This window comes from Typopeltis vanoorti, chromosome 20, assembly GCF_054136105.1.
Source record: "Typopeltis vanoorti isolate ZY-2024b chromosome 20, IOZ_Tvanoo_1.0, whole genome shotgun sequence".
In the NCBI taxonomy this organism is placed as follows: domain Eukaryota; kingdom Metazoa; phylum Arthropoda; class Arachnida; order Uropygi; family Thelyphonidae; genus Typopeltis; species Typopeltis vanoorti.
Window position 1 is genome coordinate 1880786 of NC_143568.1, and position 20354 is coordinate 1901139.

Sequence of the window (20354 nt, forward strand, 5' to 3'; positions counted from 1 at the left end):
TGTATCCAAGACAGTGTTCAAACCAATTTTAACTTATGGATCTGAGAGCTGGGTCAGAAGTAAAATACTTGACCCAAGACTAGAGACCGCAGATATGAGAGTCCTGAGAAAGATTAGAGGCGTGAAGAGATGGCATCAATGGCAATATCATATTAAAAACGAGGATATTAGGAAAGAACTTGACATTGTCAGCATCCAGGAATGCGTTAGCAGAGCTAATCTCAGATAGTATGGTCACTTAAATAGAATGGGAGAGGAAAGATTAGCAAAACAAGTGTTCTTTGCCAGGTTGGCAGGAAAACGACCCAGAGGAAGACCAAGATATAGGTGGATTGATACTGTACAGCCTTAGACGATAGAAATATAAGATCTGATAATGTTGGAGTCTTGACAAGTAACAGACTGATTTGGAGGAAAATTGTAGATAGGAAGTTAGTAATGATGTAATTTTTTCATGTAGTACTGTCATATCCTGTACACCCCTTGAGGGTACATGGCAGGAATTTGATGATGATGAAATATTCTGGCAAGTGATATCATTCATTATCTCAGCAATTGCATGCTTTCTGTTGTACACTTAGTTTAGTATAATACTGTAATAGTAATGTCATTTCATATTACTTTGTATAACTTAGGTAGTAAATTAATCACAATTGCAGTTACTTATTAAATTTTATCAAAATCTGTCAGTTTCAGTCAGTGGTTCTTTGCATAGATAGGCAAATACAAAAATGATCCTTATAAGTGCTAATGTATCATAGCAAAACTTTTGTTTAACAGCTGTTGTTTGTAAACATTAACTATTTAAATGACACTACGAGGGTGTGCTGAAAAGTTGATGATCACTATAAAAGAATTGAGGTAGAACCATGTAACTTACATATTATTCTGTATATTCTCCACAAAGTGTTATACACTTGTTGCAATGCAGCTGCATCATTTGCAGTCTTCTGAGAAACAAGTCTTTCCCTTGTTGCACAAGCCAGTTCTCAGCTGCAGATATGACTTCATCTGTGGTAAATTTTGTTCATTTCAAGTGTTTCTTTAAATTTGGGAATTGGAAACAGTCAGATGGGAAAAAGTCTAGTAAATAAAAAAAAAACACAGTGGATTGCTGCAATAATGAAGGACACTGACCTGCAGAGATAAGAGTTATCATTTCGTTGTATAAGACTCTGATCCGACCACACTTAGACTGTTGTTCTCAGATTTGGTCCCCAGGATTTGAAGGGGATAAATTAACTGTGGGAAGGGCACAAAGACAGATAACAAAGATGGTTTCAGGACTGTACAATTATGAGGATCGACTGAGGGAATGTGGACTGCAGAGTTTGGTGGATAGAAGGAGAGGTGATATGATTGAGACTTTTAAACTGTTGAATGGTGGCTACATGGTTGACACTGGGGAGTTCTTTTGCTTGGTTGTACAGCAGGAAGGAGTGATGACAAGGGGCCATCCCTGGAAGTTACGAAAGAGAACTGTGAGCAAGAGGGTGAGGAGTGGTTTCTTTGCATGGAGGGTGGTTGAACCACGGAATGCATTGCCTGATGGAGTGGTGAGAGCGAGAACGGTCAATGAGTTTAAGGAGTGGTATGATACTTTTTGTTTCCTAGGAGGGACCTCTCACGATGAGTCTTGATAGACTTTGTGTTTCTTAGGAAGGCCTCCTGCGATGAGTGTTTTGACTGAATAATAATAATAAATAGGGTGGATGAGGCACACATTGTAAGCACAAGTTGTGTATTGTCTGTTGGTTTCATGAGCCGTGTGAGCAGGTTATTTGTCCTGCAAAGGCAACACATCTCTGCTCAGTTTTCGGTGGTGGTTTTTCTTTATACCTCCTTCAGAGCTGTTGAATGAACTGCTGCTGTAACAGTTTTAGTATTTTTGAAGTACTTGGTAAGGATTACACCATCCATATCCCAAAAGACAATGCAAGAACCTTCCTTGCTGACTTTTGAGTTTGGAACTTCTTTGGCCACAAGTAACTTTTTTTTTTATCTCCACTCCAGTCACTGTTGTTTGGTCTCTGGGTCATGTTATTATTAACCAAGACCTGATGGAGTCAATCAGGTTTTGGTTAATCATCTGGGAGTTCCTTTTATTATACCCGCAGCTCATCATACCATTCTTTAAACACACTCAAATTCTCTGCAGATACCACACTCTAAGACAAGGCATTCCAATCATTCACAACTCTGCATGGAAAAAACCTGCTTCTAAATCCTCTACTCATACCCTCTTTATGCAGTTTCCAGGGATGAACTCTGGTTCTCCCCTGATCTCCCACTATTTTCTGTAGAACCTCTCCAGCATTGATCCTATAACAACCCCTTACTAACTTGTAAGTCTCTATCATATCTCCCCTCTTCCTCCTGTCCACCAGACTGCAAATTACATCTTCTCAATCTTTCCTCATACTCCACATTCCAGAGGTTAGAAATTACCTTAGTCAGTTACCTCTGGACCCTTTCCAACATCTCTTTTTCCTTCTGAAATGACCAAATCTGGGCACAATAGTCCATGTGTCGCCTAATCAAAGCCTTATATAATGGAACAAGAATCTCCCTACTTCTACACGTCAGTGTCCTCCGCATCATTTCCAGAAGACTTTGTGTTGTCTTCACAGTTTTGGCTCTGTGTCCCCTAAATTTCAGATCCTTACCCACTATCACTCCCAGATCTATTATTTCCTCCACTTCTGACATTATATCCTCACCAAGCATAAATTCTGCATCCGATCTTTGTTTCCCAAATTTTAAAACCTTACATTTTTGCAACATTGAACTTGCATCCCCATTCCCTTGCCCAATCACTCAATTTATTAAAATCTTCTTGTAAGGTCACAACATCTCTATTCTTCATGGTTCATCCCAACTTTGCATAATCTGCAAACAACTGAATATCTCCATCCAAATGTTCACCAATATCATTAATATACAAGTTAAACAGTAATGGCCCTAAAAAAGGCCCCTGAGGCACACCACTAGTGACTTTCCTGGATATTGCTCCCCCATACACAACTTGTTGATACCTATCAGATAGCCAGTCTCCAATCCAATGCACTAATCTAATATCCAACTCCATCTGCTCTAGTTTGACTATGAACTTATCATGTTGTGGTAATCTATCAAAAGTCTTTGCGAAATCTAAGTATATTACTGTGTATCCTTCTCCTATCCAAGGAAGCAGTCATCTTATTGTAATAAGTAAGTAGATTACTAAAACATCACCTCCCTTTAGCAAATCCATGCTGTCCATCAAAGATAAGTATTATTATTCGTGATACCTCCAAGGAGTCCAAAGACTCATTGCGGGAGGACACCTACTATACAACTGTCTCCGCCGCTACACCGAATCTCTACCACCAATCATCTCCATCAATGCCATCTACCGCCCACCACCACAACTAGTATTTTTTTGTCTGTAAATTGCGTGTGTTCTGAAGGGCTGATTTGTTTGTATGCTGGATGAAAAACCTGAGTTTCCGGGGAAAAAACCCCACTACCTCTGTATGAGATCAGCTAACTCACCTTCGATTGAAAAAGTTCACATAAAGATTCTTCCCACCACAACGAGAATCGAACTTAGGCCTATTCCATTACCATTGTACAATAATACCATTGTTGTCAACCCAAGTCTGGATCCTAGTTCTCACAAGCTTCTGCAACAAGTTAACCACAACATCTGACACACAAATAGGCCTGTAGTTTGAGGCTTGAGTTCTATCACCTCCTTAATGAAGTGGCACAATCTTGCCCTCCTTCCACTCCTTACGAACTTTACCCATTGCAAGACTCGTATTAAAAAAATATGTCAAGGCCGGCATTAACTCCCTGGCAGCATTGCATTCAATCAGGCAATGCATTCCATGGCTCAACCAAACTGCATGCAAAGAAACCACTCCTCATCCTCTTGCTCACAGTTTCCTTTCATAATTTCCAGGGATGGACCCTTGTCATCACTCCTTCCCGCTATTCAACTAAGCTAAAGAACTCCCCAGTGCCAACCCTGTAACCACCCTTCAACAGTTAGAGTCTCAATCATATCACCTCTCCTTCTATCAACCGTCAACCCCACACTCTCAGACAAAGCATTTTAATCATTCACAACTGTGCATGGAAAAAAAAAACCACGTATTCCTTCAGAATACGTGGTGATGTATTATCAAGTCCCATAGCCTTATTAACATCTAGTTTGCTCAACTCACCTCATGATCACTTACTTACAGTTCATCCATCCTCCCCATCATCAACTGCTCTCAATTTATCCATGATGTTGATGAAGCTATGTTTCATCATCAGTCACAATATGAGCCAAAAAATTTGCACCTGATTTTTCAAAATGAACCAAAATCCATTGATGACAGCACATGTTCTTTCTTTTGGTTGGCATTGAAGCATTTGGGGACCCACTTTGCTGAGAGCTTTTGCATATCCAGATGTTGGATATGCAAAATTCAACATCTGAATTTTCCCAATTGGTGAATAATAACCCAACTTATTCCCTGGATATCCTCAGAGTCTTTGCAATTTTTTGGCTGGTATTCATCTATCATCAAGGATCATGGCATGCATTGCATCAATGTTTTCAGGTCATCCTGGCAACTGTTTGATATGCTGGGGCATAGTCCCCTAAAGTCTCATACAAAGTTTGATGAATCTCATTTGTGGACTTGCAGCACAAAAAACTTGATGATCCCCACCTCTGTGTCTTCGAATTTCTTCAAAACCTCTGACATGTCTTCTTGTATATTCTAAAAGAAAAAGAACAAATTATTACAGTTTTTGTTCTTTATATAATTTGTGTTCTAGATGTTTATCTGAATTTTTCACCCCCCCATATAATATATATGGGGGGGGTGATAATATATATTTATTTCTCTTTTCATTTTGCACTTTATCAGCTTGAAAAGAACATTCTCCTTTAGAAAAACTGGTTTTTAAGTGAAAAATTCTAAGATTATATAATTTTTACAAAAATAAATTTTCGTTATCGTTTTGAAATATTTATTTATAATAGACAATTTATATTCTTGTTTTAATCTGCTATCCAGGTTTCAGCAAACAGCTTGCCCATGAAGCATCTTTATAATTAACATGTATATAGAAGCTGTTGACTTCACATCAGTTACCTTATCATCCCATAATAAAAAGCAATATACATATCCTTTTGGACATGTATATTGCTTTGCATTGGAAGGATCACTACCCAGACTGGTTTCAACCTTTATTGAGGTCAGTTCAGTAGGAGTTTGACCCAGGAAAATACTGAGGTTAAATCAATGTAAAATCATATTTCCCATATGTAAGAAGGTACGGATATTAATCTGGTATGGATACTTAATGTTAGTTATCACTCATATCGAAGTTTAATGAAGAAAAACTCGTGTATATATAGAAAATAATTATCTATAGATAATTATTAATTAAATTTATTTAACCAATAAATACTGTGACATTATTTTGCCTTAATCACCAAGGTATCTTCCTGGACACAAAATAATATAATTAAGCATGTGCATGCAGACACATTAGCAGGAAGGCAAACACAGACTGAGTAAGAAAGGTCTGATCCTGCAGTCCTAACTGGCACTCTCTATGGGTGTGGTGATGGTCTCAAAATAACTGTCTCCCATATTTTAGGTTATGTGAAGCAGCTGAATTTGTTCAGATTTAGTGAATGCTGTAGTTTCTTCCTGTTTGGCCAAAATAGGAAATCTTGCAAAGTAAGGAATTCTGTTGACCCAAGATGGTCTAGATCAGTGTTTCTCAAATAGTGTGCTGTGAGAGAGAGCTAGAGGAGTGCTGCCAAATCTTGATAGTTAAAAAGTATTTCAGTCCAAATTACAGTGCACTTTTCTCTATTTATACCATTATATTTGTATAAAAACTTTTGCCAGCCTGATATTTATGTCGCACTGCCAAGAACACTTGACTGAGCTAAGTGTGTATCACACATTGTTGCTGAAGTTCAACTATCTAGATTTAGCTTAACATTGGCAAGGAATATGCAAACATTTCTAGACATTCTGTTTAGATTCTGTTTTGCCATTTACTACCACTTACTTATGTAAGTCAGGCTTTTTCTAGCCTCACTTGAAGTAAAACCAAATTCAGATCCAAACTTCAGTTAGTGTAACATGAATTAAGAGTGTTTTGTCTAATATTCCTTCATGAATAAAGAAAATCTGTGCTTCCAAGCAGGCTCACATTTTACATTGAAAATAAGGCACTTGCATACTAAAATTTAACATCTCTCTCAAATGTTTTCTTTTTGTATGTTTTACTATAAAAATATATATTGTAATAGAATGCGAACATAGTCAATTTTGGTTAAAATTTAAACAATGTTGTTTAAATTTATAAAATGCTATAAATTTATGGTTAAATAGATGAATCTTGCATTAAGAACACAGGTGTGCTGCAACAGAAAGTTGTATTGCCGAGTGTGCCACAGTCTGAAAAAGTTTGAGAACCGCTGGTCTTAGATGATACAGAGGATCTTTTGGTGACTGGATAAGGTGTGTGGTGCGCAGTGTGCTAAAAACGTTTTATGATACAAATTGGAGAGTTATTCCTAGAATATGCCACAGCACTGCAGCATTTGCCAAATCTGAAAAATTCAGCTGCCTCACCTTACCTAAAATATGGGAGACCATTATTTTTGAGACTGTCAGTAATTTACATCACTGAACCCATAGATGGCACTAGTTAGGATTGTAGTTATGGCTACCTACCTTACTCACTCTTGGTGACAGTGCGAAATATTGGCATAGTAATTGATTAGGTAATAAATTTAGTTATTATCTCTAGATATGTCTTGGATAAAGAGTGTTTTAAAAATATGGTGATACACCATTTAGCTACTTGTACATGGGAAATGTATGACTTCTGCATTGATTTAACCTCAGTATCTTCCTGGGTCTAGCTCCCACTATGGGAACCTCAATAAAGGTCAAAACCAGTCTTGGTAGTGATGCATTTTATAATACATAGCAGTGTACACAACTGAAAGGAAGTGCTTTTCTTTATGGGATACTAAAGCAATTAATCTGAAGTCTATATACAAGTAGCCTAGTCATGAGCTACTTAACATGCAAAATTTTGTTTGCTTACATTTTGATATAGTATTAAAACGAGAATTTAATATATTGCCTATTGTAATTTACTTGATAAGAAAGCAGAAAATCTGAAATTATGTTGGATTTAATATCCACTTAATTTATATAAGCAGAAAATCTTTCTTTTGCTATATTTTGTGAATATTGTTGACTAGTTTGAATATAATATATTTCAGAAATTTTTATTTCTTTGATATTAGAGTAGGTAAAAATAATAATTTTTAAAATTATGTGTATTTCTTAGGTACTTCATTTATTGAGCTGGGTGCTCATTGGATTCATGGTCAGAAAGGAAATCCAGTATATGAGCTTGCCAAACAACATGATTTAGTAGATGATGATGCACCTGATTATGACCGTAATTTTATAAATTACACACGGGGTACAAAGAATGAAAGCAGAATGGTTAAGCAAACTTTGCGTTTTCTATATAGAATTGAAGACAAAGGTCCAACAGATGAAGACTATGCCAGTATGAGTGAAAATAAATCTGTACCTCTTTCACTATATGCATTTTACCATCACAGGTTTCATGAATATCTGAAGAAATGTAATGATAGTGATGAGTCTCAAAGATTTAGAATATCATGTTTTGACTTTTTTGTGAAAGCTGAATGTGAAGCAAATGGATGTAGCAACCTGTCTGATGTATCTGCAACATTAGTAGACAATTATCGTGTATGTAGAGGTAGAGATTTGAATGAGTTGAAGTATGGTTATCATGGTATTTTAAGTTTACTTTCTCAAGAGATTCCTCAAGAATGGGTATTTACACAACGTGTAGTGACAAAGGTTGAATTAAGAGGACTCTCAAAAGAGTTGCTTGAAACTGAAAGTAATGAACAAAATAGCAAGAATCTAAAAAATTCACAAATGACAAGCAAGCATCCTATTAATGTGTATTGTGAAAATGGAGAGCTGTATTCAGCAGACCATGTAATCATTACGATTCCATTAGGAAGCTTGAAGACCAATGCCAAAAGAATGTTTAATCCACCTTTGCCATTAAGAAAATTGAAAGCTATTAAGGATTTAGGCTTTGGAGTAGTAAATAAAATATATCTGGAATTTGAAAGTCCATTTTGGGCTCCAAATGAAATTATCCAAGCGATATGGCATGATGACCATTATAGCAACTGGCAGGACATCATTGAAAAGGTATTTAATATATATAAATTGCTTTCATTAGTTACTATAATAAAGTATCTGACTAATCCAGGTATTCAGTCATCTGTTTGAAGATTTAGTGGAACACTGCCTGTTTGGTGGTGATGGGGGGGGGGGGGTAAAAGTTATTGCTCTTGTGTTTAAACCATTATTAGGAGCAGTGAGACATAAATAGATATAAATTACACATAACAGATTTGATAAACAAAAAACACATCTGAATTAATGAACCTTGCTATTATCTTGATAATTAATGTAAAAAAAATGCATTGAAAAGTAGTAAAGGCATTAGATTTCATGATTCAATGAAAATAATTACACATTGGTATAAACTTGTCACTTAATCCAGAGTTGACCTAAAGATTTAAGAAACTCCTCTGCACTAAATCAGCCTCAGGTGGAATGATTGAAGGAAAATCCTCAACCCTATCATCTGCCTATTCCAATCTTCTGGCTTCTGCACTACTGTTTTCAATCTCTTACTCCAAAGATTTCCATCAACCAGCAACCTCACTAACCAACACTCAACTAGTTTTGTGAAATGTTCAAGCCTGTCATCTTTCTACATAAATAATAGTGGGGTTCTACAGGAATCAGTACTGGAACCTTTGCTTGTTAATCTTTATTCAATATTATCACAGGAAGATATTCAGCTATTTGCAGATGATCTGAAGCTTCTAAATGCTCCTAGTAATAGTGCTGATGTAGTGACTCTTCAGGAGAATTTGAATAAGCTAAACAGATGATCAAGTGAATGGGGATATTAGTTTAGTTTAATGCAACTAAATGCAGCATCAAAAAATTTGTAATCTGTCAGTGGAAGGCTGCACACTCAGTCGGTAGTGCTATACTACATGAAGTGGTGGAGAAGAGGGATCTTAGAGTGAGAATGAGTATAAATTTGATGTTTACAGAACATACACCCTCTATCCAAAAAGAAACCGAACTTTTCGAAAATAGAAGAAACTAGTGGCGCCACCTCTTATATATTATTATTATCAAAAGTGGGCAACCTTCATTAGTGTTGTATCAACTGTTTATGATATTTCTTTCATTAGAAGCCAAGTTATAGTGCCAAGAGTGACAGTGTGTTTCGATGAATGGTCGGTCGTCACGATATTCATGTCGTACACAACGAATTCTTGCTGTCAATCGCTTCAAAACTTCAAGATAAAACTCGCCATCGACCAGGTGGAATGAATTCTTTATGGATAATGTCCTTTAGAAACAAATCAACATTGTCTTTACTTTTGACTTCTCCAAGCGAGATTTTTTCAGATGCACCTCTTCTGGTGGTCTCCATTCAGCACTCTGGCACTTTGTTTCGGGCTCATACTTAAAACACAATGTTTCATCACCAGTAACGATTGTTTCAAGGAAGTTTGAATCCTTACAAGCGCTTTTAATGAGGTTCTTGCAGTGTTCAATTCGATACATTTTTTTGGTCGTCGGTCAACTTGTGGGAAAAAAATTGCAACTTCAATTTATGAAGGCCCAAACTCTTGGTCAAAATGTTGTGCACAGTTGATTTTGGAATCCCCAATTCATCTTCAATCAATCCCACGGACGATTTCGGGTTTTCTTCAATGAAATTGCTTACTTTTTGGATGTTAACTTTGCTCAGTCCCATTTTTAGATGGCCGGGCTTTTCATCGTCCTTAAGCGTCTCACGACCATTTTGAAATCACTTAAACCACTCGTAAACTTGAGTATGAGATAGGCATTCATCACTGTATGCCTTTTGATGCATTTCACTAAAACGTTTACCAAGTTTAACACAAAAGTCAATCCAGGTCTCTGTTTGAAACTCATTTTCTGACTGTTTGTCAAAACACACTATCGCTTTTGCACTATCACTCTGCTTCTAATGAAACAAATGTCATAAATAGTTGACACAACACTAATGAAGGTTGTTGCTTTTGACAACAAAAAGATACAGCAGGTGGCACCACTAGTTTCTTCTATTTTCGAAAAGTTCGGTTTCTTTTTGGACAGAGGGTGTATGTTCTCTAAACATCAAATTTTTACTTATTTGAAGAGGATAAAGTTAACCTTCGAGAGGGTACAGAGGTGGATAACCAATATTATATCAGAACCGTATAATGTTAATTATAAGATAGGCTGAGAGCATGCAACCTACAGACTTTGGTGGATAAAAGATGAAGGGTGCAAAATGGACTCCTTGGAGGTGTTACATAATAATAATAATAATAATAATAATAATTAAGGCATTTAAACTGTTGAGAGGTATTTATAGGATTGATACTTGGGAAATTTTTGGTATAGTAGAACAACGGAAAAAGGATAAGGGGCTATATCCATAAGCTGCAAAAGGAGATGGTGAGTAAGATGGATTTTGTGCATAGAGGATAGTTGGGCTGTTGAAAGTTTTTCCACTTGGTTATACTATAAATTAAAGACACCATGAAATTATATATAAATATCAAGAAGGTGGCAAAATATTCTGGAGGTTGTTGAAGAAGCTTAGGAATGGAGGAAAGAGTGTGCTATAAAAGGAGATAGAGATGATAAAGGTGACATGAAAACGGGAGAAAAAGATATTCTTGAAGTATGGAGTAATTACTTTGAAAATTTGCTAAATGAAACCAGCAGTGATGACAGCACAGTGATAAAAAAACACTGACCAGGCATACAGTCAGGAATACATATCCATACTTGAAGTAGAAAAAGCCATCAAAGGTTTGAAATGTGGAAAGCAGCAGGAGTAGATGATATTCGACCAGAAATGCTGAAGTATGGTGGTATAAAAGTCATACAGTGGCTGCACTGCATAGTTCAGAATGCTTGGACAGAGGGACGAATTCCCGATGATTGGAGTAGAGCTCTCATAGTACCCATATATAAAAAGGGAAATAAAACTGAATGTGAGAATTACAGAGGCATATCCCTTCTGACTGTTCCTGATAAGATATATATAAGTATACTTGAGAAACTGTTGAGAAGAATTGTGGAAGAAAAGCTTGGTGAAGAACAAGCTGGATTCAGGTCAAATAGAGGTTGTCAGGATCAGATCTTCACTTTACGACAAATAGTGGAGAAATCATGGGAATATAACAAAGATCTGTATTTAAGTTTTGTCGATTGGAAAAGGCATATGATAAGGTGCCAAAAGAGAAGCTATTCAATACGCTACAGTTATATGGTGTCAATGGGGCATTATATCAAGCAATACTTAGTCTTTATTTGAGTTGTAAGTCAGCAGTTAGAATTGAAGGAAGTACTGGAAGATGGTTTAATGTTAAATCTGGTGTGAGACAAGGATATACATTATTCCCCTCTGTTCTTTATTATCTATATGGATCACATTATGAAGGAAAGTGGTATTAAACATGATATCGAAATTGGAGATGTTAATGTCAGGTCTTTGCTTTATGCAGACTATGTTATACTTCTAAATAAATCTGCTACAAGTCTGCAAGAGTCTCTGACTAAATTGAATAACTGTTGTAATATATATGGTATGAAGATTAGCAATAAAAAGACAAAGACATTGAAAATAGGCAGAATCATTGAAAATGTCAAATCTGTTGTGAATGGAGAACATGTGGAACAAGTAAAACATTTCAGCTACTTAGGCATGATTTTTAGTGAAGATGGTAAATTAAATAATGAAATAGACAATAGAATCAACAAAGCCGGTATGGTAGGAAGTCAATTGAATAAATTTATATGGAATAAGAGAGAAATTAGTCTGAACACTAAATTAGCTGTATACATGGATCTGAGAGCCTGGGTCAGAAGTAAAACACTTGACCAAAAACTAGAGACCGCAGATATGAGAGTCCTGAGAAAGATTAGAGGCGTAAACAGACGGCGTCAATGGCAATATCATATTAAAAACAAGGATATTAGGAAAGAACTTGACATTGTCAGCATCCAGGAATGCATTAGCAGAGCTAATCTCAGGTGATATGGTCACTTAAACAGAATGGGCAAGGAAAGATTAGCAAAACAAGTGTTCTCTGCCAAGTTGGCAGGAAAACGACCCAGAGGAAGACCAAGATATAGGTAGAGTGATACGGTATAAAGTGCCTTAGACGTCAGAAATATAAGATCTGGTAATGTTGGAGTCTTGACAAGTAACGGACTGATTTGGAGGAAAATTGTAGATAGGAAGTTAGTAACGATGTAAATTTTTCATGTAGTACTATCATATCCTGTACACCTCCTTGAGGATACATGGCAGGAATTTGATAATGATGAAATTATATACTTGGTTTAATCCTTTATCTAATCATAAGCAAACAAAGTTTGTGCATGAAGTATTTTCAGGACTGGGCAACTCGTGGTAAAGGTGGTATGATTTCACGTCATTTGTCTTAGTATCCCATAATGCAAAGCACATCTCCTTGTGAGCATGTATAACGCTATGCATTGTGGGAAGGGTCACTACACACACCGGTTTCTACCTTTATTGAGGTCTCATCAGTGGGAGCTAGACCCAGAGGTGAGATACCAAGGTTGAAGTAATACTTCAGGTGCAAAATTTGTTTGCTCACACTTGGATAAAGGATTAAGCCAAGTATATAATTTCTTGGTATCTTTAATTTTTAGGGTAGTTAGGCCATTGAATGCATTACCTGATAGAATAGTGAATGGACATAAGAAGTGGTATAATAGACTTTGTGTTGTCTAAAATGGTCCTTCCCTGATGGGTCTTGAATCTGTGATGGTCCTGATTAATAATAGTAGGATTTTATAAACTTCAGGCTTACAGGACTTTGCTGTAAATTTCATGCTATGAACTCGACTTCAATGAGCAGGTCTATCATGTACTACTTTCTGCTTAAGATTCTGGATGCTTTATCAGTAACATGACTAGGATTCTACCAATAAGCATTCAAAAATATTCAAACCAAGAAAATTAGTGTAGCATAAAAATAACTAGGTAATTCATATGTTAATAAACACTGATGAAAATAAACTGAACTTTAGATCAGCAGGTTTATATTTATGTTTAATTATTCTCTTTGATGGATTAAATTGAGTGCCTGTTACTACATCTCCATAATGTTATTTTATACTTTGATATTAGATTAATATAAGTGAATTAATTTTTTTTTTGTCTTTTACCAGATCTTGTTACAGTTTCCACTGGTGATCATGATGTAATGGAGAGCAATACCTTTTAACTTCAATTTATCTGATGTGTGAAAAAGTGCATACTTCAGTTAAATCTTGAAACATAAACTCTTCACTGTTTGTCAACGAAATAAAAATAATGTTTTGTGTACTACTAACTTTTTATTCAATGTTTCTGACAATTAAAATTATGGCTAATGTTGAAGGGTTAATTCAGTATTAGGTAATTTAATGCAATAGATAATCCACAGTTGATTCCCTTTTCATTCGCTAAATGACTTTGTATGCTTGAATATGCTGTTATTATTTGCAGTCTCCTTCAGAGTCCAAGGATTCATCAAGCAATGATCCTTTGTCACTCAGTCCCCCCCCCCCAAGCACATTCATTGAAGAACTCGATCCTCTCATTCCGCTCGCCACGAAAATAACCTGCACCTAGCATGCTTCCTAACCACACTCTTATTCAGCTTTCAGGGGTAACCCTAATTTTTCTCCTGCAACTGTCATGAGTTGCAAAATCTCACTTGCATGTATAGTATAAGACCCCCCCTCCCAACCTATGTCTCTATCACATCTCCTCTTGTTCATCTACTTCTGTGGTCAGTGGATTCAGTGCAGATGAGAAGGCAAATGAAAAAAAAAATCCAACAAAAGGTGATCAAGATGATATTTGGCCTTTTTGCATATGAGGACAGATTGAAGAACTTTGAAGGCTACATTTCTTCAATTTGTCCTGTTATTCATATTTCCAAAGGCAAGATATCAACTTGTTACCTTCTGCTAGCTCTCTTCCATTGCCTTCGATCTCCATGGAACCAACTGACCACATATGAACACAATAGTCAAGATGTAGTCTCATCAAAGCTTTGTAAAGTGAAAAAAAAAAAAATCACTTTAATAACTGACAAATTAGCTTCGACTCTGTCTGCCATCTTCCTCAAGTTTCTGGTGTAGTTGACCACTTGTAGCAAATATCCATTAATATAATACTCTTCACTTTCCTCAGAATTAATACTCATTATTATTTGCCCACGAAACTATTCCATTCAAATCAGACTACGGGAATACTATATCATCTGTCTCACTTTTGCATTATTAGAAAACAACTGGCTGCTCTTCTCTACATAAACTCCAATACTGTTAGTATACAAGTTAAATAAGTACTACTTAGACTTATCAGAAAGTGACATATGGAGGTGCTGTCTTTCAGTCAACTACTTTGTTATCCATATCAGAAGCCTGTTTTACATATCTATCTTTTTGAGGCTAACAACTTTTTGTGTAGAACTAGTAAAAATTTGAAAAAATCCAAATTTTCATTCATTTATTTCTAAATAAAATATAATATCAAATTAGCCTTTTAATCTGAAGACTACGTTCTCTTTTTATGCAACTTTTGTCAAAGAAAGGGTGTAAACATAAGTTACACTAATTCTGTGGATGGGCTGAGGATTTTTCTATTTTTATTAATTATATATATATATATATATATATATATATTTTTTTTTTTTTTATGAGCTGTGTTAGCTTATACATGATTTTTCACACGTAGTGAATATGCTTTGTGCTATCGAATAACATCAGGCGAATGCAAAACAGCACTTGGCTGAATGCAGTTACCTGAGGAGTAATACACAAAACACACATCTCAACTTTCTTTCTCTCTCTCTCTCTCTCTCTTACCTCAATATACCTGTGTATTGCCCTACTAGTGTGTGTATATATATTGCATTTGTTTCTTATGTACTTTTCTTGATAAGCGTTTAATACAGCATCCTGATTATAACAATGGAAGTAGTGAATAAAAAATAACTGTTAAGTATTGAGAATAAGCTTGAAATAATAAAGAAATTTGATAGCTGCAAGAGAAACAGACCTGAAGGAATCCCATTGCACACATTTGAGAAACAATGCTGCAAAATAACAAAACTCGTTTAGTAGGAACAATTTCAAGTGATGCAGACTCAATTAGAACAAGGCCTAAAAATATGTTTACACCCTTGGGTCTTGACTTTGGAATCTAGCACTGTATTTCATTATTTATTAGTAATTAAAGATGTATAGGTTTTCAATGTTCTGCCACTAACCCTATATTTCTCCATAAGGTGTGTTATTTTTAGTGCACAAAATTCTATAATGCAGTGATTTTTAGAAACACATACCATGTTATGGGAGAAATTATGGCATTACTTCCAAGCCTCCATGAAGTCTGAAGACTCATTATGGAAGGTGAAACATGTTTAGACCATAATAACTGTCATATACCTTGCCTTGAAGACATTCAGTGCTGGAGTACTCACCACCCATTCTGGCAATGTATTCCACTTATTTACCACCTTCCATTCAAAAAAATCTCCTTTTTGATTCTTTACTCGCATGACCTTTGTATAGTCTCTACAGTTACCTCTCATTCTTGAATCACTCATTATCCTATGCAATAATTCCACTGTATCCATCTGATATAGGCCCCCTCTCATCTCAGTCATATCTTACCTCCTCCTAGCTTTCTTACTCACCAGTTAGGCAAATATCTCGCTATTCAGATGTCAGCCAGGATATGACTATTAGTCGACCATGGTTGACTAATAAAAAGTCAGGAGCAAAAATTCACAATATTAGCCACGCCGTCTGGATGCAGAAAGGTAAGTCGAAGGAAACGATCGTCTTGGTTGGTACCAATGATTTGAGAGGGGAGAAGTATTCTATGACGGAGGATGTAAAGGAGTTGTTAGAAGAGGCAAAACTGAAGAGTGAGAAGGTGAAGATTGTAAGTTTCCTACCACGTTATGATAGAGGTGAACTGAGGAGGAGGGCATTGATAGCCAGTGAGTATCTCATTCTGGAAGAATTTCTGTATCTGTGTTCTCTGTTTGATGAAAGAAGGATTTTTAATGTGGATGGACTGCATCTGAATGGGTTTGGTGTTATGTATCTGGAGAAGCTTTTGTTCACTGAGCATGCTGATGTGCAAATTAGGGTGGAAGCAAGTGAGTTTGTGTGAAAGCACTCATGAAGCGAGTGAGTGTGAGAATGACCAAGTGAGGAATCTAGTCTCTCAAGCAAAAATTGAATAGGGTAGTCAATTCAGAAAATAAAGGTGGGTGGGTGGGGAAATAAAGAGATGTTGCTGTTTCTATTGTATGTACTAATGCCAGAAGTATCAGGAACAAGAGGGAGGAGTTTTTGGCATTGGCTAGTGCAACCTCAAAAAAAGTTATAGACATTAATGAGACTTGGCTAACAGTAGATGATGTAGTTACAGGGATTGAATGTGAAGAATTTAGTATTTTCAGGAAAAATGGAGAAGAGAGGATGGGGGAGGAGGAGTACTGCTGATGATAGCAGATTAATTGCAATCAAAAAGAATAGGAGACAGGCAGGAGGGTGGCTGTTCATTTGAAGCAATCTAGTGTGAGATTAAGACCAGTAAGACAAGTACATACAGTTGGTTGTTGCTATAGACCAGGGAGTTTCACAAATGACATGCATCACCAAATTAGTATAATGATTACAGGTCAAGTGATTATTATAGACTGGAAGGAAGAAAAATCACATGGCAGAAAGGAAGAATTTATACACCTGCTGAGAGACGATTACTTAAGGCAACATGTGATGCTGCCTTAAGTAATTGTCTCTTCACCTCTATCATTGCGTGGCAGCATGTGATGGAGGGACTATGGGGGGAGAGAGTATTGGACCTGGTCATAGGATCAGAAGAGCTATCCATAACCAAGGTTACCACATTGCCTTGAATTGGTGAAAGAGACTATGCAGTCTTGATTTGGGACATTGTAAAATATGAGGAATATTCTATCAAGAAGGGATATTTGTCGAAGTACAAGGCAAATGATTATGACATGTTTAGGAAGAAGCTTAAATCTGTACCATGTCATAAAACACTGCAAGGTAAGGATGTTAGTATTATTATTATTCAGGCCTCCATGGAGTCAAAAGACTCATTGTGAGAGGTCCTTCCCAAGAAACAGTCTATCAAGACTCATCGAGAGGATGTCCCCCTAAGAAACACAATACAGTCTATCATACTACTCCTTAAACTCTTTGACTGTTCTCGCTCTCACTACTCCATCAGGCAATGCATTCCATGGTTCAACCACCCTCCATGCAAAGAAACCACTCCTCACCCTCTTTCTCACAGTTTCCTTTCGTAACTTCCAGGGATGGGCCCCTTGTCATCACTCCTTCCTGCTGTTCAACCAAGCAAAAGAACTCCCCAATGTCAACCCTGTAACCACTTTTCAACAGTTTAAAAGTCTCAATCATATCACTTCTCCTTCTTCTATCCACCAAACTCTGCAATCTACATTCCCTCAGCCGATCCTCATAACTAACATTGTTTTTAACTATAACTCATAACTAACTTTGTGCCCTTCCCACAGTTAATTTATCCCCTTCAAATCTTGGGAACCAGATCTGAGAACAGTAGTCTAAGTATGGTCTGATCAGAGTCTTATACAACGGAATGATAACCCTTTTATCTCTGCAGGTCAGCCTTCTCATTATTGCAGCAATCCTCTGTGTTACCTTCACCACCTTTGCAATATGTCCCCTAAATTTCAGGTTTCTATCAATCATCAACCTCAGATCTCCTGTCTCCCCTATTCCTCCAGTATAACTCCTCCCATAGAGTATGCAGCGTCCCATCGATGTTTCTCAAACCTCAAGACCTTGCATTTTGCTGCATTAAACTTGTACCCCCACTTGTTTGCCCATCTATTTAGCTTATTCAAATCCTCTTGCAGGGCTACCACATCTGCACTATTACTAATAATCCTTCCCAGCTTCGCATCATCCGCAAACAACTGAATATTCACTGGCAATGTCACTGATATAAAGGTTAAACAATATAGGTCCCAGTACTGGTCCCTGTGGGACACCACTTGTAACCCTCTGTCTCCGCCATACACAACTCTGATACCTATCGGACAGCCAATCTTGAATCCAGTTGACTAATCTGACATCCAGAGCAACTTAAATATCAGCTTATCATGTGACACCCTGTCAAATGCCTTCGCTAAGTCTAAGAAAATAGCAGTATATGCCTTTTCCTCATCTAATGCTCTTGTAACTTTATTATAAAAGGCTACATATTGCTAAAACAAGAGTACCCCTTCACAAATCCATGTTGACTCTCACAGATAACATTACCCTCATCTGGCCAATGTTGTATACGGTCCCTCACTACTTTCTCCAAGATCTTAACTACTGATGACACACAAACTGGCCTATAATTAGACACTTCCAGTCTATCTTACCTTCCTTCCATTCCATGGGGACCTTTCCCGCAGCCAGACTTTCATTGAAAAGCCAGGTCAAAGGCACTGTCAGTTCTCTAGCATATTCTCTCAAAACTAGTGGCGAAATACCATCCAGTCCCACAGCTTTACTGACATCCAGAGTACTCGGTATTTGAAAGACACTCTCCTTCTGTATCTCTAAACCTCGAACATACCCTATCCCTCTAGTATTAAAACTGACTCCTCTAGGATGAAATACTCTAATAAAGTGTTAATTGAACAATTCCACTATGTCCTGCATCAGTCACTCGATTCCCATTTTTATAGTGCATGGGATATAGTAAAGGGTCATCTAGAGGAAGCAGTATTAAATTTTATACCTAAGGTAAGTAGGGTTAATCGGCTAAGAGTTAGATGGATGAATAATATCATTATGCATGAGCTACAGAAGAAGGAAATGCTGTGGAGGGTATATAAAGAGAAAGGTGACCAGCAAACTCCTGAACGGTACAAGGCTCCGGCAAGAAAGATGACCAGCACTTGGCAAGGAAGGCAAAATCAGATTATCAGAAGAATTTAGCCAAGCAGGCTAAAGAAAATCCCAAAGAGTTCTTTCATTATGTAGCAAATAAGAGGAAGATTGACTATGGAAGATTAACCTTAATGAGTGATGATGGTCATGAGGACACAGAAGTGGATAAAATAGCTGAGTTATCTGCTGAGTTACCATTTTGCAAGCATATATCTTCTTAGTGAGGTCACTGCTTTAACCTATATGACAGACACTAATGTGCGAACAGAGGTGGGTGAATTGAAGGTTCTTAGGATATTGCAGAATCTCAATGTAAATACAACTGTGGGATTAGATGGTATATTATTATTATTATGGGCAACTCCAGGGAGTTGACAGACTCATTGAAGGAGGCCCTAACATCATGTCAAGAACAACTATTCGACATTCACACAGTATCTATCATACCTCGCCTTGAATTTATTCACAGTCATGGCACCAACAACAGACTCTGGCAGCTTATTCCACTCATTCGCCACTCTCCAAGTAAAAAACCTAGCTCTAACACCCTTGCTAACTACATTCTTGCCCAGCTTTCATGTATGGCCCCTAGTCCTCCCACCACTATATCAGTTAGGGTTTTGTGAGAATGCACAAGGGAATTGGCATTGCCTTTGACTAAGCTGTTTTTAGTTTAAGTCTCTGCTCTGGTATAGTTCCAAGGGAGTGGAAAGAGTGCAAAATTATTCCTTTGCATAAGGTAGTTCTAAAACTACAGTAGCAAATTATAGACCAATCAGTATCTCAGGCATGGTGGTAAAAGTACTAGAAAAATTGTTAAAAAAGAGAATTCAAGAGTTGGTAGATAAAAAAATATGACATGAATTTGTGAAGGGTTGGTTATTCTGTAGTAATTTACTAACTTTTTATAATAGAGTAACAGCTGAGTTGGATAAAGGAAGTGGGTACACGATGATTTTGCAAAGGCATTTGACAGAATACCACATGGAATACGTTTACACAAATTAGAACAAACAGGGATGGATGTGACACTGGTTAAGTGGATAAGAGTGTAGTTGCTGGACAGATATTAAAAAGTGGTATATGGAGGGGAAGGAAGAATCGAGGCAAAAACAGGTGACTAGTGGTATGCCACAAGGTTCAGTGCTGGGACCATTGCTGTTTAATTTGTAC

At 36.9% G+C, this 20354-nt stretch overlaps 1 protein-coding gene across 1 annotated transcript in view; it reads left to right on the top strand.

The window, feature by feature from the left end:
- The window catches only part of LOC150095192 (peroxisomal N(1)-acetyl-spermine/spermidine oxidase-like), a 230595-nt gene that overhangs the window by 80835 nt on the left and 129406 nt on the right, over positions 1 to 20354 (top strand). The window contains exon 3 of the mRNA XM_090410552.1: positions 7369 to 8282. Coding sequence (XP_090266678.1) covers positions 7369 to 8282 — 914 coding nt within the window. The remainder of the gene's footprint in view (positions 1 to 7368; positions 8283 to 20354) is intronic.